Raw genomic sequence first — 25,245 nt, 5'->3', positions numbered from 1 at the left:
AATAAACGTACTGTATTATTTATAATCTAATGAAATATACATTTATTGAATTTTTTTATAAATTACAAATATCTAGTTCTAATAGTTCTTTCATCATAATATGTATTAAACTTCCTCCATTTTCCTTTATTTAAAGGATCATAGTACTTTCCTCGAGTACACCTATTTGGCATTAATCCTGAAAGTAATGGAACAATGTAAATATATTTTGATGTCAATCCGTCTTTAATCTCAACAAAAAATGAATTATAGACTAATTATTAATTATTACTTTACCTGCACTTTGAGCCATCAAAACCATTTTAGAAATTCTTTTTTGTTGGACTTTGCATAGACCAGTAATTCTACGTGGTAGTATACAACCATCTGACCTCAAGAACTGACTAAGTATAAGGACATCCTAGAAAAGTTTTTAATTTACTAGAAAGTATTAAAAATGAATATACCTCAATTTTTAAAATATGAAAATGAACTCTTACTGTGTGCTTAACATTGAGACCCGCAGAACAAATTGGACAAGCTCCATCTTTAGGTTTTAGAAATAGTTTATCTCGTTCATCTGGTTTTATCGCTGCTTCAATTATTAAATTGTTTCCATCTTTTATCTCAATAACTGGAAAGAAAATTAATTTGAATGTATGTATAAAGCATAAGTTAGAAGTTTAACTCACAGAATTAGAATAAAATACAACTAATATTTTTATTTCAATCAAACTCCATGGATTTTACTTACTTTCTTTAAGATAGGTTGTAGCAGACAATGAAATATTTCGGTTTTGCTTCGGCAATTGTATGTTCCTTCCAATATTTTTCAGAAACCCAAACAACAGAGACATTTTGGTTAGGTACAATTGTCCCTCAATCCAAGAACTATTTCTTCTTCCAATCAGAGCTCTCAACATTCTGACTGTAGAATTTGTACTCACCAGTGTGTATTTGGTGATTTAGTGTAACCAATGATGTTAGAGATTCTGCCCGAAATCTGCTGTAAATGGTGAAGGGAAAACCTCGCAAATGGGATTAAACTGTTGCGTAGCTTTGGGTGGGATTTAGGGAAGTTTGGCTATTTCGGATGCCCGTGGAACACAAAAATGTTCTGCTTGTGTACGACTTGTAAAAATTAACTAGTTACACAGAAATCGTCTTTAAAACATTATTTCCGCAACAAAACGATTCCAATGGATCATCAATCAAAATACTTATTAATATTATACAATCCCATTTGTGGTTGATAATACTCCCACCTATTTTCCTGGAAGAAAGTCGTAAAATGGTCAGCACTGTTCTCAATTCCAGAACCGCCTTCACGCAGTCACTTTAAAAAAAGAATGGTAAATGATCAAGAGAGACAGACGTACTAACATGGGTGAGAAATCGAGGCAGTCTCACTTTATTCTGCTTGCGATCTCACTCTTTTCACGCGTCCGTACTTTTGGCGCTGTATTTAAAACACGCAATACGATATTCGACTTGTTCTTTACGTCACGAAGAATTCTGGACTACATTCAGTATGTCTGAGAACGCATGTGTTTTTGGTAATATTTCGACGGGCAGAGCGGGATCTAAAGGTCCATCTAAATATTGCACTGACCTGAATGTTAGTGCAAGAGAATGAAATAATGTTACAGGAGAATAGTGCAAACTTTATATTATATTTTCTTCTAAAGAATGAAATTCGATCTATTATAATGTATGAATGTCATTCTTAGAGAAGTTCAGCACTTAAGATTTCAATCCTGTCTTTGCAGAGTGTTCATTCCGTTAAGGAGTTCTATACGTGATTCAAAAAATGAAAATCTGCTTACGATAGATCGGATAAATAAGATAGATGTTGCAAGATTCCATCTTTTCAGACCTTTTCAGGTTAGTACCAGCCCCTCCGCGGTTGACTCCAGCTTCTCAGCAGTTGACCCCGCTCCTCGAGCTTATGTTCCCCACCTGATAGTAGATACCGCCCCCGTAGGGTTTGGTCCCGCCCACTTTATTGTTGGTCCCGCCCCTTGGGTTTCGACCACACCCCTCGGCGGTTGGACATATTTAGAACAATTTTAAGGGTCATTTTGGGGCACCCATAGGGCATATTTAGGTCAGTTTTAGGGCATATTTAGGGCAGCTTTAAGGTAGTTTTATACCAGATTTGCAATAGTTTTAAGGTAAATTCAAATTATGTCAAAAAGTAGTTAAAAAGAAGTTAAATGGAATCAAAGAGAAGTCAAATGTAGTTAGAATTTCGGATCAAGTTTCGACCTGGACGTGTCAAGAGTAGGTCTCATTCCTGAATGAAGGACGAAAAATATACATATATATACGTGTGTGGGAACCTGCGCAAGGAAGCTGAACATATTCACTCGCTGCGCATATACATTCTACGCCACGTAAGTGACGGGCAGTAGACAATATAAAAGTGTAATAATTTTAAATACTTGTTGAAGTGTATAATCTGGAACATTAAAAACAATGGTGTCCGTTTTAAACACAGTCGACACCGGTCACGAGGATATGATCCATGATGCGGAAATGGATTATTATGGTTTGAGGTTAGCAACTTGTTCTAGCGATAATTCAGTTAAAATATTTGATTTAAAAAATGGATCGCAAAGTTTAGTGGCTGACCTTAAGGGTCATGTTGGTCCCGTTTGGCAAGTTGCTTGGGCACATCCTAAATTTGGAAATCTTCTGGCATCTTGTAGTTACGATCGGTATGTTACAATCTTCTATTGGTACCTTAATATTTAGTGTTATCTTGTATTCATTAGAAGCTGTTGTTCATTTGAACAATTCGATATTACTCTATTCGTTACTCTCTTATCATAGGAAAGTAATAATTTGGAAAGAGTTGGGTGTATGGACTAAAATTTATGAATATACTGGACATGACTCTTCCGTAAACTCTGTAGCCTGGGCACCACATGAATTTGGACTAATCCTTGCCTGTGGAAGTTCTGATGGTTCACTAACCATTCTCACCAATAATGGAGACACATGGGATACACAAAAAATTCAAAATGTTCATACCATTGGATGCAATGCTGTAAGTTGGTGTCCTGCTATTGAACCTAGTTTTGATGCCACAGGAACTCAGAGAAATGGACCAGTAAAAAGATTAGCTACAGGTGGTTGTGATAATTTAGTAAAAATTTGGAAAGAAGCAGGCGATAGGTGGATTGAAGAAGATAAGTTAGAAGCACATAGTGACTGGGTAAAGTCTCTACTATACCTTAAGTTAATTATACAAATAGTAAGCATATCTTTCATCATCTGAAATTTTTAAATATAGGTAAGAGATGTAGCATGGGCGCCTGCAGTTGGACCATCTAAAGCTGCCCTAGCTTCTTGTTCACAAGACCGCCGTGTAATTGTATGGACATCGAATGATTATTCTAGTTGGACACCAACTATACTTAATGTTTTTGATGATGTTATATGGAATGTCAGTTGGTCATTAACTGGTGGTATATTAGCAGTTAGTGGTGGCGATAATAAGGTGTCTCTTTGGCGTGAAAATACAGAAGGACAGTGGACCTGTATTTCTGAGACAAACAAGGGCCAAGGAAATCTAAACAATACTGATCAACGTGCACTGTAATATCAGAGAATACGATATAGGATTATTTTGTACCAATAAGCATAAATTAAAGCAATTGTTCTATATTAATAACTATTTCATTTCTTATGTCTGCTTTTATTGCATATCTATACAGAAAGAATTAGATGAAGTAAAAAGGGAATTACAGTATTTTATATTCACTGTACGAATAATATCTTATTACACATTCGCTTAACACATACTCCATATAGAATATATACGTTCTAAAAATATAAACATCTCTTCACGAATAGGTCATACGATCGAAATTCAAATGTTCTAAGAATTTATGTAAAATAAATTATTAAACATAAAAGCTGCTCTATGATTAATCTTGCGTATATAAAGACGCGGTAAAAACGATGTCTCTTTTAATAATTGTAGAAGCTTTCTCCATTTTCTCTTTCAAAACAGGATCACCGATAGTCATAGCTGCATTTTTAACATCTCTTAGTGTTTCATTTAATTGTTGAATACATCGTACTATGATTCCTTCTTGTACGTCTGTTTTTTCCATTATTTCAGCGAACGACTTCGATTGTGCCCAATCATAAACCACTTCCACTAAACCAAAATTTAGTGGTTGTAATGTCGCTAATTGATAGACTTGTTCTAAAGTTTCTAATTGGCTATATATTTGTTTTAATTCATCGCAACCCTAAATCAGGAACAAGGATTAAAATAAGAATAGTAATTATAGTTACGAAGGTATAGAATTATACCTTCTTTAATGTTGGTGGAAGATTTGGTTCAACGTTTGTTCGTTGTTGAAATACCACAGTAGACAATAGTGCTGCTATTTCAGCTGGTTCAAGTACCGTTAAAACATTTTTAAGAATAAGTTCTGTAATTAGTAACTCATTAGATCCCATTTGTAAAGCAACGCGACCTTTTAATGCAACTGAAAGAAACATTTTCATAGTTAACGATTATTTGTTTATAATAATAATTCTTTCTAAAGTGATTCTGTAGTATACCTCTCTCATCGTTGTCTAAGTATCCTAATTTTTTGAGAAGAGCAACAGCGTTCGTATATTCAGGATAAAGACTTAATCCTTCATCACTGAGCCTTAGCTGAAGTTTTTTCCTCTTATTTTCCAATTCACTTCGGTTAAACACTGCCTCAAAGTGTTCTTCAAAATTTGACATTTGTGTACAGCTCATATTATCCACCTTTTGTTTTAATTGAAGCAAATTTTGCATTTTCATGCCGATATCATAATTCAATTTCATCTCTTGAAAAGGTTGCATAATAGTAGGAGTACGTGCAGCATTCAAAGACAGTGACATCAAGTTTTGTTCAGCAAGTTTATAAGTTTGACCAAGTGGATCATTCCTAAAAATTATAAGTAAACCAAAATGCAAAATATTTAGTACGTGTTGTCTATTTGTAATGACACACACACATATTGTTTAACAAGAAACAAATGGTACAAGTATATCATTCTAACATTAATATTGCTTACCTAAATCTTGGAAGTTGCCTCTTTTCCCAATCAGACAAAACCAAAGGACAAGATACCTTAATTTCGAGACTAGTTACTTCTAATACGCTCCATATGGGTACAGTGATTACCTCGCTGGTTGCTACTCCACTGGGCACATATAATTCTTTCTTTGTTAAAGCAATAAGATCGTGCCATTGTGTACTCCTAGTTTTAGGAACTCCTAATGATTCGTCTTCACTAGACTTCGATACTTCTGAATCTTTAAGGATTAATACCCTAAACTGTCTCATACTTTTACTCTGAACACTACCCAGTAACAAAGCTAATTTATTATAATGACTTTCAAATGATATAAGCAATATTTTGCCAGGTACTATATTCTTTGCTAGTTTTTTCTCAGTTTCGAATATCAAGGGTTTCAAATACTGTGAATATTCTATGTAATCAATAGCTACTTTATAGAATTCGCAAAGTTTTCTTTGCGTCTCAGTCAGAGGTGGTAATTTCGATAATTCATCTTCCACTTTTTGCAATTGGACTTCATAAGAGCTCTGTTGCATGGCTACTGGAGATTCTTTAAAAGATCTACGTATCATCGCTTCAACCGATACCGACTCATTCACTCTCCTCAAATTTAACACCATGGAGTATGTAACTTTGAACTTAGATTCCAATTTTTGAGCCTGACCACACATCATGGCATTCAACTCATTGTAATGTGGTACCGACATTCTACACATAACTATAACCATTCCAGCCGTATCGTGACCTCTACGACCTGCGCGTCCAGCCATTTGTGTGTATTCAGTAGCATGAAGTATTCGGAAGTTCGTACCATCAAACTTTTTAATTGAATCAAAAACCACTGTACGCGCTGGCATGTTTACACCCATTGCGAACGTTTCTGTTGCAAATAATAACTATAACATAATAAACAGTGAGTAGAATAATGTCTTGTAAAAATTAATCATGTTACTAAAAAATACTACTTTAAAGACAACAAACCTTCACACTTCCATTTTGAAAAAGCATTTCCACTATTTCCTTCAAAATTGGTAATATACCACTGTGATGAATTCCAATACCATTTTGTAGCAGTTCTTGCATCATAAGAACTTGTGGCAAGTGTCTATCAGTACCTTTCAAATGTTTTATATTATTTTGAAAAAATGTTCTGATAATATATTTTTCACTTTCATTCGTGAGATTAACGTTTCTCAATATAACAGCGCTTCTGTCACACCTCTTCCGCGATAGCATAAATACAACCACTGGTAACATATTCTAAAATTTAAGGAAAAATACATACAGTTTAATAATTACATGTAGTTAAATAATCTATCCTTAAATGAACTCAGTACAATCATACTTTGCTTTTAAGGTGACCTATAAAAGCGTTCCATAACACTTGCTCCTGCTTCGAAGTCATCTGATGATTGGTTGTTCTTTTTATATCTTTATCTTTATTTTTTGATTCTTTTGTACTTACTGCTTTGCACCATCTGTAAATGTATAAGTACAAAATAATACATGAAATATATAATTTAGAATGAAATCAATTATAATCGTTACCCTTCATGTATAAATTGACCACTTTCATCTAACACTAAAAATATATTATCTCTTGTTCTGCCATCAGTTCCAGTGTATAAATAATGTTCAAGTGGTACCGGTCTTTTCACAGTGCTTATCACATACATTTTCTTTTTTTTAATACGACCGACCCAGTCAGCGAATATTAACGGATTTGGAACAGTTGCAGATAACATTACAATGTTAACGGTTTTTGGCAAAAGAATGACGCTCTCTTCCCAGACGTGACCACGCTGCGATGAGAAAATAATGAAATAAAATATTTCATAAAACGAAAAAGTTACAGTTAAGGTTGAACCTACATCATCGTTATTAATGTAATGTACTTCGTCAAATATAACGAATTCTAAATCTCTTAAAACTTCAGATGCACAATATAACATAGCTTGTAAAATTTCTGTAGTCATAATCAGACATGAAGCATTTGAGTTAATTTGTAATTCTCCAGTTAATAATCCAACACTATCGAACTTCCTCTTAAACTCCCTGTATTTTTGATTCGATAATGCCTTTATAGGAGATGTATAAATTACTCTAAAAATCAATTGTAATTAATACAAATTATATAAAGAAATAATAAATATTAAACTGTTAAATAATACCTTGTCATATGTTTCTGGCTTAAAGCAATGGCATATTCTGCTACTGTTGTTTTACCAGCTGATGTATGTGCTGCAACAAATACATTGCAGCTTTCTTCTAACTTCAGTATTGCTTGTTTCTGAAAGATATCTAATTCATAAGGAAAACTCATTGCTAGTTCGGGAATACGTGTTTCAAAATCTGTTAATGGAGTGGACACATCTAATAGTTCAGCCCACTCTGTTTTCCTGTTCTCTACAGGTTTTTCAGAGATTTTCAAAACAGGAACATTTGTTTCTTCTAAGAATGGAACAATGTCATCAAATGATCTTTCTTGCATATTCGAAGATTCTTTAATTTCTTCTTCATCTGTTTTTGTTGGTTCTGGTGACCATAATCCCAGAATATTCCGCTCTTCATTTACAATAGACATTAAATTAATTTTATCTGCTATTTCCTCGATTTCATTCTTCTCTAATTTAGATACTTGTTCCTCCTGTGTACTAGCTTCTTTTGGAGTGCAATTGTCACTCTTAAACTCCACACCAACACTGAATCCTTTTGCCAAAGTTCTTAAATTATTTTCAAAGTCAATTTCTTCCATCAATGAATCCTCTATCATTTTAGGTTCATCAAATCCACCAGGAAAAAATGGAATGTTGCTCATATTTCCTATATAAAGAAAGATATATATTAATTCAAAAGTTGTCACTTTAATCTTATAATATCCAACAAAGCAATAACAAAATATATTTATATTACCTCTAATACTTTCAACAGCAGGTCCTGGTGCACGTGTCATGGACATAGAATTCCTTGCATTTTCTCCAGCTGATTTTAAAGCTACTTCGCACATTTTCTCACATTTTCCATTAATAGAATCACATTCAAATTTTAAAGTACTACCAAGAGGTGATATATCAGAGTCCAAAAGGGACAAAATATTAGGTTTCCTCGGCCAATAACACTGTGCATTGTCAAGTTGATATATTGGAAGATTATCCAAACAAACAATATATTCTTTTAACTCAGTCTTGATATCTGGCCAAATAGGTGGTAATTCGAGTGGAAACTATAAAATAGAACAATTAATTATGCACACATTCTACTCACATCATTAAGTATCATAAAAATGTTATAATAAATTAACAATACCTCTGGATTAATATAATCTTTTAGATCCATTTTTTTTGAAGTTTTCTTAACTTTATTTACTTATAAGAAATAACTGAGACGTCTTAGTAAACATTCCATTTATGTGCGTCGAAAGACACTAATAAACAGTTAATGTTATAGACTACTTTATAATTTAAAGAGAGAAACATAAAACTGTTTTTATAAAATAAATCTATTTGTAACGATTAAAACATATTATTATAGCATTATAAAGTATGATTCTGGTTGCAGTATTAATTAAGTGATATTAAGGTTATATTTTCACTTTACTTGTAAACATAACTGATAAGCTGACGAAGATAGGGACAGAAATTGAATTGCTCTGATTGGCTGACAATTTAATACTGAAACAGAATTCATCACTGATTGGTTATTTAGTAAAATGCTGCGAGGATACATGGCACTTGTTTAGAGAGGGAAAAGGAATGCTTAGAGTACATAATCTTGGTCCTATCCTATCTCAGTAATGAATCGTTAACCAATTAAAGCAAAGGAAATTTCTGTATCAGTGTCGCGAATGAATCAAGCTGTGGCCTGGGAGTACCTTGTAAAAATTAACTAGTTACATAGAAATCGTCTCTAAACAACTTTATTTCCTGGATAAAACGATGTTATCTCCAAGCCTTCAAAATAAAGTCTGTCCGTATTTTAAGTTAAGAGTAGATAGAATGTCAATATGTACACATAAAATTCAAAATTTAAAAAAAAGAGAATAGAAAGAACATGATGCGAAAAGAGGAAATCAATAATTGTAGCTCTTCGGCATAATAGCTACATTATACATTGAAATTATTATTATTATTATTAAGCAAAATTTAATTACTAATAAAATACTAGTAAATTACTGACTGTGCTGTAAAACATATGTATTTAGAAACAAAAACATAATACATATTTTGCTCGTAAATTCTAAAAATGATCTATATATGTAATAATTTTGAAATCAAACAAACTGTTTATTTATAATTAACACATTTATTAAGTTAGTTTAATTTTTATTAGAAGCATTCTTTATTCTGAATTTTATACTTCTTGCGATATAATTTCAAGTGGTGGTCTGGAATCTGTAGCAGACTTCGCAAATAGTATTGAATAATGCCAATGGAAATTTCAAATGACAGTGTCGTATTTTCACCACCCTGCAGCACGTTCTAAGCCTAGGTATACATATGTGCAAGTATTGTTTTATACCTAGTTCAAATATTTCGCAGCAGATGGTACGCGAGTTTGTTTATGGATACCACTTTGAACTGCTGGCTGTCAAGATTTTCGGAGACTGAAGTGCCTGAACAGGAAACGGATTGTGATAATTATGGAGAAACTTGAAAAACCACAAATCATTTGTCATATTGAAAAATCAGTAAATTACTCTCTATTCGATGCTAAATGGATACCGTGTAGTGCGAAGTTTGTGGTTATGGGCTCTCGGCCGCGTGGTAGTGGTATTATACAAATCTATGAAGTTTCTAGCGGAGAATTGAAGCTCGTAAAAGACATTGAAAGATCACAGCCAATAAAATGCGGAACTTTTAAAACTTCTAGTTTAAAGGATAGATATTTGGCGACTGGTGATTTCCAGGTATTACATGAATTTTCATAGAATTTAAATTAACTTGAAAAGCTAGTTATTGTACAAAAGAATATTACAATAGCATTTTGAATCAGAAATTGAAGTCCTTGTTGCAAGGATGCTTTTTTTGCAGAAGACTTAGGTCATCTTTAGTCTTCTTTATTAGGGTAAACTCAATATCTACAACTTAGAAGATCCTTCAATACCAATTTACACAGCGAATGCTCATAAGGAGATAATAAATAGCATTGATGGTGTTGGTGGGCAAAGTATTGGATGTGGAGCACCTGAATTAGTAACTGGTTCCAGGGATGGAAGTGTTAAAGTTTGGGATCCAAGGCAAAAAGGCCAACCAGTAGCTGTTATGGAACCTAAAGAAGGAGAAGTTCGTAGAGATTGTTGGACAGTCACATTTGGCAACTCTTACAACTCCGAGCAAAGAGTTGTAGCTTCTGGTTATGATAATGGGGACATAAAAATGTTCAATTTACGAACAATGTCGCTTGAATGGGAAAGTAATTTGAAGAATGGCATTTGTAGTATCGAATTCGATAGAAAAGATATTCCAATGAACAAATTGGTAGCAACTACTCTGGAATCTAAATTCTATCTATTCGATTTAAAAACGCAGCATCCCAAAAAAGGATTTGCCTACCTCACTGAGAAGGTACATATTATTTGCAAGAATAAAATTCTAATGCAATTAACATTTGTAAGAAATTTGATATCATATACGTAATAATTTCAGGCTCATAATTCAACAGTATGGCTTGTCAGGCATCTGCCACAAAATAGAGAAATATTTGTCACTGGTGGTGGTAGTGGAAGCCTTTGTCTATGGAAATAGTGAGCATAAATGTTGTATATATTTTATCATTAATGAGGCATTTGTGATAAATATGTTTTCTTAATTTTAGCAACTATCCAGAGAAAAGAAAACAGACAGATGCAGATGGAATAGAACAAGGAGTTGTTGGTAATCTGAGTCTTTTGCAAAATGTTACTCTTTCAACACAGCCTGTCAGTTCTTTGGATTGGAGTCCAGACAAGCAGGGACTTGCTGTTTGTACAGCATTTGATCAATGTTTGAGAGTTATTATCACTACAAAACTCAATACCTACTAACTCAACAAATAGAACCACCTATAAGTTATATGCAGAGCGAACGTAGGTTTTAGAATATATCGTTACTTCACAGTGTATTATCAATCAACAGCTAGGGAGTAATATTTTGGAAACACTTTATCATTGCCTCGTGAGTTACCTCTGATTGTATATAATATTATTTGTTCTAATTTATATTTTATCGATAAAGAAGCAAAATTAAAAAAAAAACTAACTTTCATAGATTTATTTCTATTAAACCCTTTTTTACTGAAGATCGAAGTTCGCATTTATGCATATACAGATTTTTAAACTGTAATAAAACGTATAAATAAATGAGATCTAATTGCATTCTTATTTTCTATATAGAATGAGTCATCTTATAATTAACAGAGCAAACTTTTCCTCGATTTTAATCTTCATAAAAAATTATAAAAACGAGAATTTGCATAAAGATCGACAGTCTACTTATCATAGTTTCGCGATAATGCAATTTCATAGCGGCTGCAAAAGATGGCAGCACCATAGCCTTCACGCCCATCGATTTTTCTTCATTTTCTATGTACCTTGCGGTTAGAAGCGTTGCGTAACCTCACTCGAGCGGTCAGATAAAAGCGAATTATATGTCATTGGGCCAATCTATTTAGGATCAGACCCTTATTAAGTGGCAGCCATGCTGTAGGACGACGCGTTATGCAATGAGTTGCCATGTTGGGGCTCTAGGCGAGCCCACGCCAAGTGCACTTATGCCACATTGCTCGAGGTAGCGTTCAGCCGTACAAGGTCAGAAATACTGCGAGATTAATTACATAAATTAATTCTTGGCTCTTCCCCTTCTGGTTGTCCCTCCATCGCGTGATTTTTCATCTCCTGCTCTCCTATCCTCGGTAAAATCAGGTTTCAATCGGACAGCGTGTTTCGTTCCCGGCTGTGTTCTCCAAAATGGCGTTTCACACACACGTTGTAGTTCAAGTATTTTTAACGAGTTGTCCAGTCTAATAATATTAATACTGTACTATTTATATTTGTTCCTAACAAATCTATTACATCCAATAATGTACTAAATTAATTTAATAAAAATGCATGGGAATATCTACTTTTGTGTTTCATATACTTTTGCGATCTATACCGACTGCAACACGATTGCAGGTAGCGATTTTGAGTTAAGGCAGATAATAGCTAATTACACCTACATAGACTATACTTAGGAATTCTTTGAGACTCGCACAATTTTGTAAGATATGTTGTATCTACTACTTCTTGTATGTGTATGATTTGGATCGTTTGTAGTTGGACCTCTTCCTCCTTGTTTGCTATTTCTCGAAATATTTCCTCAGTTTTTAGACTTACATTAGGCTATTTGTCATGACTTCTTATTTTGAGACGATTGCGATCGATGTTGCGGAGCAGTTGATTAATCTTCAGCTTGGACGAGAAATCGCGGCGTCGCCTTAATTTTTAAAACGAACTGTAGACAAAGAAGGATGAAAGGAATAAGGGTATCAAGTGCAAAAATATCTTTATTAATTACCATATCACACAAATAGCAATGACAGTGAAAATGCTCGATGGTAATTCATGAAGAATAGCGTGTACCTGATTTTTTTTTCAAAATAGAGATGCATAGAACCGTTTTCGCGTAGATACATTGATTACTTCGGACAGTTCGATTGCGAGCCTGTGACACCTCTCTTGAATGTGTTTCGAATAGGAATTTCCTAAGTCATGTTGCGAACGTATGACGCAGTTAAAATGCCAGTTTCTTCATGAGCAGGTACATATGTTGATCGATCTCGAAACCGTGTAGGTTGTTTGCATCACCCTGTAACCTCATCAGCAATCCTCCGAATGATACGTAGGCAGATCTGCAACAAAAGGAAAAAGTGGGCTCTAAGTCACATCGAACTCGATAAGGACGTCCATTGTTCTGCTACGAAATCGATTTTCGCATCAAGAACTGGTCCCGCTGTCCTCGATGTGAAAATCGACGAATTAAGGGACTATTTATAACGCTTAATTGCAGTTACTTCGCCGTGTTTAATCCTCGTTTAATAATATATTCAGAGAACAAAAATAGGCTCTACGCAACTCGAGCAATGAAGTTCTGTCGCCGAACTTGAGAATTTCTGTAAATTCAATCACAACCGTTCCTTCACCCCTTGCAGTACGCCTTTGCGAATAAAATGTAACAATCGACCGTGAACAGTGGTTTTAGCAGATTTTCTGTTCGTTCTTGAAGTCTCCAGTTTCCGGCGTTCTTGATCGTAGATCCGCGATCGTCATATAATTGCAGTGCCGATAGCGGTCGTGAATAAGATTAGCCACACAACCAGCTAACCACACTGCCAACATGCCAATCGCAAAAATCTTCTCCCAAGGATTCCTGGACCCTCGTCTTCGGCCACGTTGACTCCCTTGCGGCTTTGTTAGTCCTGTCGTTATGGTGGCGTAACAGATGTCCTCGAGTTCCGCAATGCCGCAGATGTTTTTAAAGAGTCGACACAGGAAATATACTCCTCGGCAATTAGAGCAGCAGGATTTTCCGTATCGTTCGAACTAGGTTGGCTCGTAATGTTCACGCAAGAAGATGAAACGTTATCTCGTTTGGCAAGCAGTTCGAACGTAAGGAAACTGTTGATTGGTTACGCGCAGCAGGGATAACGTCCGCGATATATATTCTCAGATATAATATTGTCGCAAAACGATTCGAATAAAGCTGCCTCAATTTTTTAAGAATTTGTACGAGCATCGCGTCGACCCCGTGTTTAAAAATAAATCCGGCAGGGGTGCTTTGCATCTCGTGATTTGTAATTTTTCGAGAAATACGCATCGAACGCACGAGGAAGAAAAGATGAAGGTCATTCGGGTCTGCGCATCTTTATGTATATTCGTGTAAAGAACAACGGTTACGTTGTTCTCGATCGAAATTATTAATTTTCCCTCGACCGTCGATCACGAAGATATGTATGTAAGTTTCTATAAACATCCGCAGTCCGATAGCGATAACGATGATAAAGTGACAAATGCTTCTGTTCCGAGTGTCCTCTTGCTTCGAGGCAGCGATCGTGCTCCGAACGTCGAACGAGCAGTACTATTCGTTGGCGATACGAGATGACTCTTTAAACGAGTGTCAAACGTTTATACACATATTTCGGAAGTTGCGATGCTATCGATTGACCTTGTTCCCAAATATCCGACCATTCCCCAGTGAGTAGCGATTATTTTTAACCGATGTATTCTGGGTATCTGCTTCTCCCATCTATCGGGTACTCCGTTCTCACCTAGAGATCGCGTCCTCAATCGAGTCTAGTTCTATATTAAACTTCTCTCGGTTATCGATATCTGGAGCCTTCGATGCGACATTGACAATGAAAATTCGCGAATCGACCGCCTCTCTTCGAATCGGTCCGTTTCTTTACAATAAATCTCAGAACCTCTACGAGTGCTATATCGTTCGGAATTCGTTAAATCTGTTAAATTTAATTCGTTCGTCTGATCATAAAATCAAAGCTCGGGAACGCAATCGCTCGAAAGTTTGGAATCAAGCTTATCAAAGGAATTCGTCTACTTTCGCGACAATCGTTTGCAATTTGAGATACGCTGGTCCGAAGCTTTCGAACGACCGTGTCCGTGGTTCGAATACAAGATATTCAAGATCGATCTGCGACATACCGAAAAGAAGCTTCTATCGTAACTATCGAGAGACTCCGAAGACCTACATACGACGAAAGGTGACGGTATGAAATGAAATTGATGGGAGGTGGGGATGCACAGCATGATTTTTATTGCCATTAGAATTACAACGAGCAGCGGTCGACGACAATGACAAAAAGGCATGTGTGTGTGTGTGTGATCGTGTCGCGACGAGAAGAAGGCGTGGCTTACATACTAACGAAAATTATCCGAATAAAGAAACCGGCGTCGATGCTCGTGCTTATGATCCTGGTGTTTTCACAGGTCGTTCACGAACGTCGTGGGTCGGAAGAAATCCAGCCAAACATCGCGCGCCCGGTTACATAATCATTGGCGATCTCGGATGATGCAGCGGCACGCCGATACATCGCGAATAAACGCGATCATTACGATACTCTCATCGAAGTGGGACACGCGTGTCTTACATAACGCGACGACTGAAGCGTGCCATGGATGAAAGGGCCAGCAGCCAGACGTAAAACGCTCGCGAATAATGTTGGTCCGGTGTCCGAGCGATTCTTGTCGCGATACCGCGTGCCGCCGCCGGCTACGAAGAGAGCCGGCAAACAATTATTTGCGGTGTATCCGCGTCGCGCACCAACGATTCCCACCGCGCCGGCCATAAAACTATCCGGCCGTGAGCAACAAGAATCATCGGCGGTCCAACCGTGTCTCGTGTCCGAACGATTCTTGCCGCGCGATCCCGTGAAATCTGCGGCAACGGCCGGCAAAAATCGTTCGGAAGATAGCGAGCAAAGAAGGGACGAGCGCAATCCGCGAGACGCGCACGCTCGGCCGATCGTTTTATAGCTGCGTTCGGGCCACCGTAGAATGCCGCGAACACTCGCGTTTACGAACGCCGATGTAATAACAGGACACGCACCGTGGAAATCCGCGGCTCGATTTTTGCAAGTCGCGACGAGATTCTTTCCGTGCCGGCGGATAGATTTATTGCGACATGCCGCGGTCCGCGAACAGGTTCCTCGTGTATCCTCGTCGCTGGTAAACGCTCCCGCAGACTAACGCGAGTGTTCGCGGCGAAACTTCCGACGACGCCGACACGAAAAATCTCCGTTAATGCGCGCGGCGCGTTGTATCCCTGATGGAAATGTCCGGGAAACTTGGGTACGCTCGCGAATGTTTGCGGGAGCTTTTACGCGTTCTCGCTGCGGGCGTATACGAATCTAGAGACACAGACAATGACTGTTCGCTTTTTATTTAGCTTTGCCGTCGCGAAGTGAACTCTCGATTGCAGTTGTTAAAACACGGTTGCGAGAATAAGCAATAATATAACGGCTATCGAAGAAGTTTAAGCGGCGGCCGCAACGTACAACGTCTACTGCGATTAGATGAAAAATTTCATGCGGTGGATCTCTCGCTGTCTTCGTTCGTTCGTCTTGACTCCCATGGCTTTGGTAAATACGCCCGTTTCGAACCAGCCGTTGTTGCATTATTTGCTCGAAATAGCGTTCCTACGAACTAAAATGGTGGCACCGCAAAACACTTTATTACCATACTCACAACGACGACTACATGTATCATGTAAGAATACTGCGAAGCTCGCGGCTACCAACTAGAACAATTATAAAACTGTTATAAACATGTTCGACGAATCGTCGTAATTTTCGATTGTGCCAATTAGACGTACTCGCACGTGTTCGACCCGTGTTTCGCGATTCCTAACGGCGGATACTCGACAACGGTCCGGTTTTAGATTGTAATTTCGCAATCTGAATCTACGATCCAATTTTAACTTGGCTATACGCGCATTGCAAAGCCTCGACGACCGTGCATCTTGGCACGAGCTAAGTTTTCGGCGTTGCTGCGCCATTTTTAATCCTGGACTACTACCTGATTGCAAAATATATCTTCGCAAGTTTTCCGTACGAAATGCGTTGCATTGTTTCGAAGAGCAATAAACACAACGCTCGGACACGATCGAACATTCCGTGTAAATCCGTAGTAGCCCAAGGTTCAAATGCAGTTACATTTTTCTCTATCGATTGAAACGTCTCATCGACTGACAGTCATAAATAACTTTCGTTTTCATATAACTTATTTTTTTACTTACATTTTTGCTTTTTTATTTGACTTATTTTAACCCTTACACCTATTTAATGAAAGCAAAATTCGTTTGTTCTCATTCGTAGCGAGTAGATACAAACAATGGGATCTACCTAGTTACTTCGACAGTTATTTATGACTTGATTTAACAATTTAACAATAAACCCGCCGAGCTCTAAATGTCGCCAATCTGTATTTCTTTGTAACTTCTCTCGCCATTTTCGTTACGACGTACGCATGGATCGAGAATTTTATTTAATCATTTTCCATGAAAAGCCCTGCATCATTTTAGCAGCTTTGAGACAATAAATACGAAATCGCTCGGGAGGCTTATTGTTAATTCGATCGAACACGAATTGGCGCGTCCGGTAAATCGTTCCAACGTGTTTCCGAGGCGCGAGCGCAACCGCCGTCCCGGGAACGATAAAATTATTCGGTTCGCGTGAAAATCCGGGTATCGTGAATCCTGTCAATAAACAGTATCAATATTGTAACAAACGATCGAGTAACGTCAGCGCGCATGACGTTACACGATACCGGAACTGAACACGATACACTGCTCGAGTAACGCGATCCTTGTTCTTCGCGTCTCCGATTGTCCCTCGATTCCGTCGTTCCGCGAGCGTGACGTAACCTGACATTGTATCCCCGTAATGTTTTCAATGACACCGCGTCGGAGAATACTCTCATCGACGTGTGGATTTTTCTGCTGGGATGACACATAGACGAGGATAAAGACGCGATCTTATTGACACACGCAATCTGCACCCTCGTTGTTCATCGCGGTATCGTCGTCGGATGAGTGCACGCTCCTTTTACCACCCCCACCCCGCGTTGGTATACGCCAGTTTTATAAACGAGAATCAAGGACACGCTTCTTCCAATCGTGCGGAAGCATCGGCTAAATACGTTCCGAGGAACTGTAACGACGGCGCGGTGTGTCTGTACAAACACACACCGTCGAGTTCGCGTAGGGGAATCTCGTTCCAACCCTTCGAGAGTTTGCACGATGGCCGGACTGTGTAGACCCCGATCGTTATTCGACCGCGGACCGAAACTGTTTCGAGAAAGAAACAAAACGTTTACCAATGCTTTGCAATCGAAGCAGAATATTTTTGGAATTTCTCTAACGATCCAACCATCCATTAAAATGATTCGTGAAACTGTTATTTGTTAACGCTTTAAACACCGTGTACCTCTTTTTCGAACAACACTTTTGTTAGACAATTGTCGCATTAAATTTCAAATAGATTGTTGGATCACGGCTAAAACTACTCTAGCTTTTGAGGCCTTGAATTTATCCTGAAACGTTCGATTTGAAAAAGACTGATGGAACGCTACCGGTAGATGAAGCGCTGGTAACCAGAGTACTTTGTTCTTATCTCGGTGCGCTACTCGGAGGCGGTTTCTCATCGATTGCGAAACGGTTGGTACACGCGTGGAACATTTACAGTCGAGCCGGTCAAGACTTTGTAATCGAAGGGTTAAAAACGGAAGGTCGACGTTATCTCTGCCCTTTTCCGAACGAAAGGACAGATCACGGTGAAACGGTCGACGCGTGCGCTACCGAATGATCGTTTTAGTTCGGTCTCTGTTTTCGTTTTTTGATATATTTGGTCGCGTCGCACCGCCGAAAAGTAGCAGCAGCTCGAAGACCGTTACTGGTGGCGGTGACAGGAGAGATGTCGTACCAGATAGTGCATTTACAGTATTCACGGCCCGTGTAAACGCGCATCTGGCACGAGCCCCAACTGCCCTGTAATCTCATATTGGCTCGCTTCCGTTTGCTCTCGTTCGTGCTCTCTACAGTCTCGTTTTGATCCCTCTATCTTTCTCTCTCTCTCTCTCTCTCTCCCTCTCTCCCTCTCTCTCTCTCACTTCCCCATTTTCACACTGTTTCTCGTCTTGCCTTCCTTCGCTGTACTTTTACTTTTACTTTATCAAACTCCCATGCTCAACCCCTCGAACACACGATGATTGATTGCATCGAACACCGTAGACTGTCTGGTTCTTCGATTAATTAGTTTCTTAACTGATTATTCAACATCGAAACGATTTTATTATTGTTATTATATCGTGATTATGCCATGCGTACTAATCGATGGCACTCTCTACGACAACCACTCTTGCAGTCTGGAGACTTTAAATTTAAAGAGCTTTTTAGATTTTTATTATTATTATTATTATTATTTGTTCACAAAATGTTTTCTTCCACTAATATGTTTATACCGTTGAATTAATCGCGCTACAGTTACGAGTATTTTGCAAGAGGTATCGAAAAACCACGTCCGTCGGCTCAATCGTAAACAATTATCGCGTGGTATCGCTGCGATTTACTTTTCCGCGAGCATTCCGCGTTCCGTTTATGTTACGCGTGAAAAACGCGGATTGGCAGGTCTAGGTCGCGCGCGTCGACAACACCGATACGTTAATTTAACACCGTCGAGTGTTTTCGGTCCCGCGCGGAAAACGCGATTGATAGAAAAACGCGGCCAGGGCAAATTGGTTTTCATCCGGACTTCCCCCTCCCCCTCCTCTCCCCACAACCCCGGAGCTTTATTCGCGTCCGCGTTCGGCGACAATATGGATAGAACGAAACAAAGAACGCGCCCGTTTTCGCGTTACCAGTCTCAAATGGCTCAAACACAGTGGACTAATTACTTCGCACCCTGCAAACCGGCTGGTTTTTATTATATTTTTTTTTTAACTGCATCTATTATCAAAGGCCGCCCCCGTCCAAATTCGTTCGAATTTTCAATTAAGGCGTCAATGCCGCGCGCGAGAGCTTAAGTTTAGATAAATTTCGTTGCGAACTTCGAGGATGCTTTCGTCGGGTTTTGCATATTCACGGCATATACAATTGGCGAATTCGAAGTTTAAATCTTCGTACTATGCTAGGATGTGTAAATAGTCCGTGGAATTGTATTGTTAAAAATCAATCCAATTGTTCTGGTGTTTGGTGACTAGTAAGCAAAGTAACTGACAAAAGAACGAGAAATCGTTGGAGCGCGTTCGAAAATCTCGCAACGATTCGAGACGAGATGTTCGCGATCGGCTGACTGTTCAAGTAGCCGTGGCAGAGTGGAAAACTGAAAATCGCGTCGAGCGTAAGGGCGGAACGAGGAGAAGAGTTGTTTCTAATAATAGATAAACTGTCCTCGGCGCCGCGACGCCAAGGCGTCGCGGCGCGCTCGTTAGGTACACTGAATGTAACACCTTGCCGTGTGCAATTAAAACAATTGTCCGATGAAAGCGTCTCCTCGACGCGCTTCGAACGATCCCGATTTATTTCCGGGTCAGAAATCGTGGCAACTCTCTTCGACGCGTTTAATCATCGACGGTTTCGACCGTCGCGACCAAGATCTGCGATATATCGGGGCAACTATGCGCGCGATGTTCGATTTCGGTCACGTGCCGCCGCCACGTGCGATCGGTTCGCATTAGATGCGTTTTGTTTCGAAATCGTCGTTTATTCCTACCGTTTAGTAAATTTCAATTACCATTGCTTAAAATCGATGCGTTAAGAGAGCAGATTATTCGAAGGAGTCCCGCGCACACAAGTTCGTCCACGTTTAAATCACACAGGTTTACCGGGAGAGTTGAAATCGTCGGGGTCACGTGGAATCCCGTCGATGAAGCTTCGATATTAAAAAATTCCCGGACATGGTGTATCTCGGCGGAGTTACACGACGATTCCACCGAGCAGTGCGCGGCTGGGACGACGATGCAAACACAGGTTGATTGCACAATCGCGACTCGGCTATCTTGCCAGGTGACAACATTGACGAATATAACACTACTTTACGTGCAACGGCGTTCGGTTTGTAAATATTTCTCTGCGCGTGGCAGGTATTCGAGGAGGAAACCGTTCGAAGATGAAACTCCGAAGTTGACATCACCACCGACTGACGGAACTACCGAAGAGATTCAGGAATATACGACCGATGATGGAATATCGTGTGGACGATTGATTTCCGTTAGGCCTCGCCAACAAAAACGAAGCCGTCGTCTTCGGCAACGTGCACGAAAACTAACGCCCGAGCGGGCCGGTTTTCGAGAGAAAACAACGGTGGTTCTACGTTACCGACGCGGCAAGTGCAATTCACACGCGTTACGCAACTGTTCGAGATGCTCGCTGTTTCCCTCGCGAGGCTACGAATCGATTAATAAACTCGAGACAATTATAGCCGGCCGATCCGTTTCGGGTTACATAATCGTGGTATGCCGATCCCGAGATACAGGATCGAGGAAATCGCGCGAAACAGAGCCTGACGAAACGAAAGAAAAGAGAAACGAAAAGCAAAGGGGAAACAAAGTAGAAAGAAAAAGAAGACTAATAACAAACGGAACGAGAAGAGGAGCCGAGAGACAGGCGATATTTCGTGACACCGTCGATCGTTGATAGAACCACCACTACAAACACAACGAGCGTGCAGCTCGCAACTGCAACTCACGGTCCGGTCCGTCTGTCGGGGCAGAGCGCGTCGCTAACGCTTGTTACACAATTACGACCTTGAAGACAGAGGCGTGTGCAGGAATTCGTTCGACGAAATCAATTTGGAATCTCACGGTCTTCCCTCTATTGCACTCGTGCTTATGTTTGTTGCGTGTGCGTGCACAGGCACCGGTTGTATAATGCGTACACAGAATCACGATCGATATCTCGATAGAACCGGTAACACGGCCGAGATATTACTTCCGATCGATCATCCGTCGTCGGACGAATATCCACAGGCGGTCGTGCGTGATCGCTTTACGATCGACCCTCGCGACCTTGAAATGACCACGACGACGACGACGACAACAACCATGACAACGATGACGACGACAACTCTGGTACGATAATCACAGTAGAACGGGACAAATACAATGCGAAGTCAAATTTCGGTGCAAAAAGAACTGCATCGCCGCTTTTCGGCGAAGTTCGGGTGGAGGGGAGGGGAGGGGGGCGGATAGAGCCACGTGTATCGGCGGTCGGTAACAAAGTCCGATGGCCGTGATCGAACCATCGCGGCCGATCGATAAACACCCGGAATCCACGACATCAAGGCGGCCGGAACACATGCACTAATTAGACGAGACAAACGCGCTGCGCCGAGAGATACGCGACTGCACACGTGATACGCCCGACGACTAGACGACGACTAGAGGCTCGGTGCTGGTGCGAGCCACCAACGAACTATGAGACACGGCCGTAGAGCACACGGCGCAGCACTCTCGCCGCTTGTCCCGGCTCTCTGTTACACAATCTTCGTGTATATATCGGGTCTTTCTCGCGGACCAGAACCGGAGGACGGTTTTGGACCCAGCCGCGCCAAATTCCATCGATCGATCCAACGATTCATCGCGATCGAACCTTGCGGATCGTGTTCGGTCTTGCACCGTAGAAACTACCTGGTCGAAAAATTGTTTCGCAAGCGTTCGATGATCGTTCGAAGAGGAATCGATCGTTACAGTGGACAGGAAACTGTCCCATGCTCGAGGTTATGGAATGGTTTCTTCGAGGAACGAACCGCGAAACGCGTAAGGACACCCGGTTGATGGGGTAGGGACAAAACGGAAGATCGAAGTTACCGCTGACCGAACCTCTATTTATAACAACTGCGAAGATGGGCCGATGGTAGGCAACAGGAACGATAATAATAGCCTTGTGTTCTTGTTGTGGTTCGACACAGATGAATCGAACTCGGACACAGTCGGCAATACGGGGGAGTTGGTACCAACCCCTACTAGAATACGATTTGTCGTGATTTAATTTGAAGGTCGAACAATCAGACTGCGGATTTTATTGAATTATAATTGGCGAGATGAAATATCAGACAATGAAGCCGGCAGAAGAACCGAAGAATGTTCTCACGTCCTCTTTAATTTATTGAAAGCGGTCAAAGGAAAAAATCTACTCCCGTTTAACTTCTGTTTCTTACAATTGAAGATTCCGATTTTCATTTTACATAAAGATCCGACGTTCGCGTGATCAACGCCTGACCTTCTAGACGCGATACGATAAACAATGTTCCTCGTGAGACTCTAGGAGTGCGAGCAATGGCGTCGGTTATTCGCGGAGGAGCCATTACGCTCCGATGATCCTTGGGCTATACACTATCCAGTAATAACGTAAGAATTATGAGATCAATATGTGGAATGGAAATTACGAGTCAGCCGTGAAAGAGAGTAGGACGGTTCCAGGATAAATCCGAGGCGGAGAACGGTGTTCTTGCGGAAGGCAGCTTAGGATCCGCTGTGCCAAAAACTAGCAGCCGATGCGCGCGTGCCAAATCGGGCCTCCTATAATGCGTGTCGGCGGCGTCCGAAGATAGAAGACAAATGGAAGAAAACACACGCGACTGCAACCGTTGTTGTTCTACCGTGCGCAATGGCGCCGATCTAGGTGGTCGTAATTATTTCATTTTCCTCCACCGCGAATCCTATCCCAAGTACCTTGGGATTTCACCGATTCGAAATGTTCTGCGCCATTATGAATCCTTTGCACTCGGACAATTATCTCGGATCGACTACCCACAACCGTGTCGAGTTAACTAATCTATGACAATTAAAATAATTACTCTATTTAAATAAAAATTCGCGTAAAATTTAATCAAAATGTTTTAAAATTTATTAATACGGTATATTAATAAGTTAAAATTTTTCTTTTTGAAATTGTCGTAATCATGTCGTAGTCACGTTTCGTCCTCTGCGCGGGGACATTCGAGTGCAAAGAATTGATAGACGAATGAGAGAAGAACAGACTCGTCGAGGATGTAGTTTAGATCTCCGTTGCGTTGGATTACACAATCTTGACCCGTGGACCCGTTCTAGAGACGCTTAGTTTCGAATTCCCACATTGCGGAGGAGTTCAAGCTGAAGATAAAACGCCCCCGACGTTTTCCGACGCACGTACCCGCGGAGTTCCATGAAAATCGGATATTGTCGGTTGAGCGATCATCCGCGACAGCCGATACTAATCTGTATCGGAAAGACGAGGAAAGAAGGAAGAACGATTTATCGGGCGGCGCGCGATACAGACGACAGCCTGGAACGCTCGTAAATCCTCGGAGAAAACGGCGGAACGATAGGATAGACGAGCGGGGGCAAGAAAAGTCCACGGACCAATGTCGAGTGGTTTTCAAACGAAGTAAAAGTCACGGGGAGGTGGTAGCGGTTGTAATTGGACCACTTTGCCGCTAAACGAGCTTAACGATCGATTCTGCCATCCGAGTGTAATGGCAAAGTGCCTTCTGACCGATGACGTTGTTTTAATGTAGTGTCATCGGCGGACTTTGCGGCGATACGACGATGCGTCGGGACCGAGGGACAGACAACGAGGAGATCGTCCTACTGGAATGCAAACGCGAAAGATCAGTGGACATTGGCGGCGTTCTTTTGTATCACCCTCCGAGAGCTTGCAATTTCACTTTGAGGTTTTCGAGAAAGGATATTACCAACATCAGATAGATAGGGATTCGGTATTCGACGGTCGGAAGAACACTAATCTCGCCATTCTACGGCGACTGCGGTATGCGTGAAGCAACGGATTCCTCGCGGAGGAATTTCCAGAGAGCGCGTTGCCCGTTAAAGCGTCAACGAATAGCCGAGTTAGCGGCGGTTTTCGGTCGTGGCCCGAGTTACGAGACACCCTGTTACACAACTCGGTGTTTCCGAGTGTCAAGATAGTTCCTTGTGGATCGGTCCGCGCACGGGAACCCGAGACCAGTCTCGGATCTCGCGCACGAGGCCGCGAGAGAGGAAACCACAGATTCGAGGCTCGTGCACCGAAAGATCTCGACAAGCGGCGGCTTGACCGATCGACGACGGTTCTCGGATTGCAAGATCGGGGGAACGGATCGCGGGAACCCGTCCCGACTGCGTTCTAGCTCTCGACCGGCACTGTTATTGAAACGAAAGCGAGACTCGCGGTCCGAAAAAAATGCTGTCCGATTGGTCGGACCTCGCGACGAGAACTAGGCGGACTCGCGACTAGGCGAACGCCACCAGAATTGCGCTAGTAAAGCATCAACGAAGGCGGCCGCAACGGTGCTGCTGACGATTACACAACGATGGCCAAAAAACCGGTGCCAAGCTGCGTGGCGCTGGGCCACGACGTATAAATGCGTGTGTCCAGCTAACCTCGAAACAGAGGTGGCACACCGGCAAGGCGAACTGGCACACACCGATATGCACCGACGAGCGTACACACACGCGACGGGGCGGGCAGGTCGCGCCGAGGATTGAGACAGAGGAGACACTGTGGTGCGCGCGCGGTGGTTCCTTCTGGTCCGCGTCCCAAAACATACATGGCTCGGGGTTGCGAAAAAGCCCAGGGTTATTTGGACCCGTTCGAGCGTCTGGGAGCGGACCTCTTCTCGGCGCACACGTGGGACGCGATCGCGCGACCTTACGCGCGGATACTCGGGTCGGGCCAAGATGAGAAA

General features: G+C 40.7%; 5 protein-coding genes across 10 annotated transcripts in view; 2 read left to right on the top strand and 3 right to left on the bottom strand.

Moving 5' to 3' along the window:
- Window positions 1-15: 15 nt before the first annotated feature.
- Window positions 16-1,571, bottom strand: Mrps18a (mitochondrial ribosomal protein S18A). Of its 2 annotated transcripts, XM_078179574.1 has the most exons (5): window positions 1,363-1,571; window positions 734-1,252; window positions 480-613; window positions 277-400; window positions 16-178 (listed from the first exon to the last, which is right to left on the bottom strand). In XM_078179574.1, exons 2-5 carry the CDS (start codon window positions 900-902, stop codon window positions 63-65), a joined length of 543 nt encoding a protein of 180 aa, XP_078035700.1. In that variant the 5' UTR covers window positions 903-1,252; window positions 1,363-1,571; the 3' UTR covers window positions 16-62. The 2 variants fall into 2 exon arrangements, with proteins under 2 accessions (XP_078035700.1, XP_078035701.1); XM_078179575.1 differs by lacking the exon at window positions 1,363-1,571 and having other exon boundaries at window positions 734-1,291.
- Window positions 1,572-2,052: 481 nt separating this feature from the next.
- Sec13 (nuclear pore and COPII coat complex component secretory 13) lies at window positions 2,053-3,661 on the top strand. 2 transcript variants are annotated; one of them, XM_078179573.1, is made up of 4 exons: window positions 2,053-2,375; window positions 2,480-2,699; window positions 2,815-3,199; window positions 3,278-3,661. In XM_078179573.1, exons 2-4 carry the CDS (start codon window positions 2,500-2,502, stop codon window positions 3,584-3,586), a joined length of 894 nt encoding a protein of 297 aa, XP_078035699.1. In that variant the 5' UTR covers window positions 2,053-2,375; window positions 2,480-2,499; the 3' UTR covers window positions 3,587-3,661. The 2 variants fall into 2 exon arrangements, with proteins under 2 accessions (XP_078035699.1, XP_078035698.1); XM_078179572.1 differs by having other exon boundaries at window positions 2,322-2,699.
- Window positions 3,662-3,896: 235 nt separating this feature from the next.
- Window positions 3,897-8,642, bottom strand: Tst (superkiller complex helicase subunit twister). The gene is made up of 11 exons (XM_078179563.1): window positions 8,365-8,642; window positions 7,972-8,281; window positions 7,230-7,881; window positions 6,930-7,161; window positions 6,607-6,860; window positions 6,404-6,536; window positions 6,040-6,318; window positions 5,053-5,954; window positions 4,564-4,922; window positions 4,309-4,487; window positions 3,897-4,244 (listed from the first exon to the last, which is right to left on the bottom strand). The coding sequence occupies exons 1-11, from the start codon at window positions 8,392-8,394 to the stop codon at window positions 3,915-3,917; spliced, it is 3,660 nt and encodes a 1,219-aa protein (XP_078035689.1). The 5' UTR covers window positions 8,395-8,642; the 3' UTR covers window positions 3,897-3,914.
- Window positions 8,643-9,578: 936 nt separating this feature from the next.
- On the top strand, window positions 9,579-11,436 carry Wdr92 (dynein axonemal assembly factor 10). Its single transcript, XM_078179667.1, has 4 exons — window positions 9,579-9,964; window positions 10,122-10,622; window positions 10,704-10,801; window positions 10,873-11,436. Exons 1-4 carry the CDS (start codon window positions 9,698-9,700, stop codon window positions 11,078-11,080), a joined length of 1,074 nt encoding a protein of 357 aa, XP_078035793.1. The 5' UTR covers window positions 9,579-9,697; the 3' UTR covers window positions 11,081-11,436.
- A 1,125-nt stretch (window positions 11,437-12,561) lies between these two features.
- Rpb8 (DNA-directed RNA polymerases I, II, and III subunit Rpb8) overlaps window positions 12,562-25,245 on the bottom strand; it is a 79,562-nt gene continuing 66,878 nt past the window's right edge. For all 4 annotated transcript variants that reach the window (XM_078179668.1, XM_078179671.1, XM_078179669.1 and 1 more), the window contains exon 4: window positions 12,562-12,924. In XM_078179668.1, coding sequence (XP_078035794.1) covers window positions 12,807-12,924 — 118 coding nt within the window. In that variant the 3' untranslated portion in view covers window positions 12,562-12,806. The remainder of the gene's footprint in view (window positions 12,925-25,245) is intronic.

The sequence above is a fragment of the Augochlora pura genome, chromosome 4 (genome assembly GCF_028453695.1).
Source record: "Augochlora pura isolate Apur16 chromosome 4, APUR_v2.2.1, whole genome shotgun sequence".
NCBI classification, from domain to species: Eukaryota; Metazoa; Arthropoda; class Insecta; order Hymenoptera; family Halictidae; genus Augochlora; species Augochlora pura.
The sequence above is the reverse complement of the archived record's forward strand: the minus strand, read 5'-3'. Positions and strand labels throughout refer to the sequence as shown.

What these genes read in the sequence shown, in the direction of transcription:
- Mrps18a (XM_078179574.1), bottom strand. Translation starts at nt 902, where the DNA reads ATGTTGAGAGCTCTGATTGGAAGAAGAAATAGTTCTTGGATTGAGGGA. An exon ending in TACAACCTATCTTAAAGAAA is followed by an intron (nt 614 to 733) that starts GTAAGTAAAATC and finishes TTTTCTTTCCAG; the next exon opens with TTATTGAGATAAAAGATGGA. An exon ending in TTTGATGGCTCAAAGTGCAG is followed by an intron (nt 179 to 276) that starts GTAAAGTAATAA and finishes CATTACTTTCAG; the next exon opens with GATTAATGCCAAATAGGTGT.
- Sec13 (XM_078179572.1), top strand. Translation starts at nt 2,458, where the DNA reads ATGGTGTCCGTTTTAAACACAGTCGACACCGGTCACGAGGATATGATC. An exon ending in GCATCTTGTAGTTACGATCG is followed by an intron (nt 2,700 to 2,814) that starts GTATGTTACAAT and finishes CTCTTATCATAG; the next exon opens with GAAAGTAATAATTTGGAAAG. An exon ending in TAGAAGCACATAGTGACTGG is followed by an intron (nt 3,200 to 3,277) that starts GTAAAGTCTCTA and finishes TTTTAAATATAG; the next exon opens with GTAAGAGATGTAGCATGGGC.
- Tst (XM_078179563.1), bottom strand. Translation starts at nt 8,394, where the DNA reads ATGGATCTAAAAGATTATATTAATCCAGAG. An exon ending in GGTCAATTTATACATGAAGG is followed by an intron (nt 6,537 to 6,606) that starts GTAACGATTATA and finishes ATACATTTACAG; the next exon opens with ATGGTGCAAAGCAGTAAGTA. An exon ending in TAGGTCACCTTAAAAGCAAA is followed by an intron (nt 6,319 to 6,403) that starts GTATGATTGTAC and finishes CTTAAATTTTAG; the next exon opens with AATATGTTACCAGTGGTTGT.
- Wdr92 (XM_078179667.1), top strand. Translation starts at nt 9,698, where the DNA reads ATGGAGAAACTTGAAAAACCACAAATCATTTGTCATATTGAAAAATCA. An exon ending in TTGCCTACCTCACTGAGAAG is followed by an intron (nt 10,623 to 10,703) that starts GTACATATTATT and finishes TAATAATTTCAG; the next exon opens with GCTCATAATTCAACAGTATG. An exon ending in AGCCTTTGTCTATGGAAATA is followed by an intron (nt 10,802 to 10,872) that starts GTGAGCATAAAT and finishes TCTTAATTTTAG; the next exon opens with CAACTATCCAGAGAAAAGAA.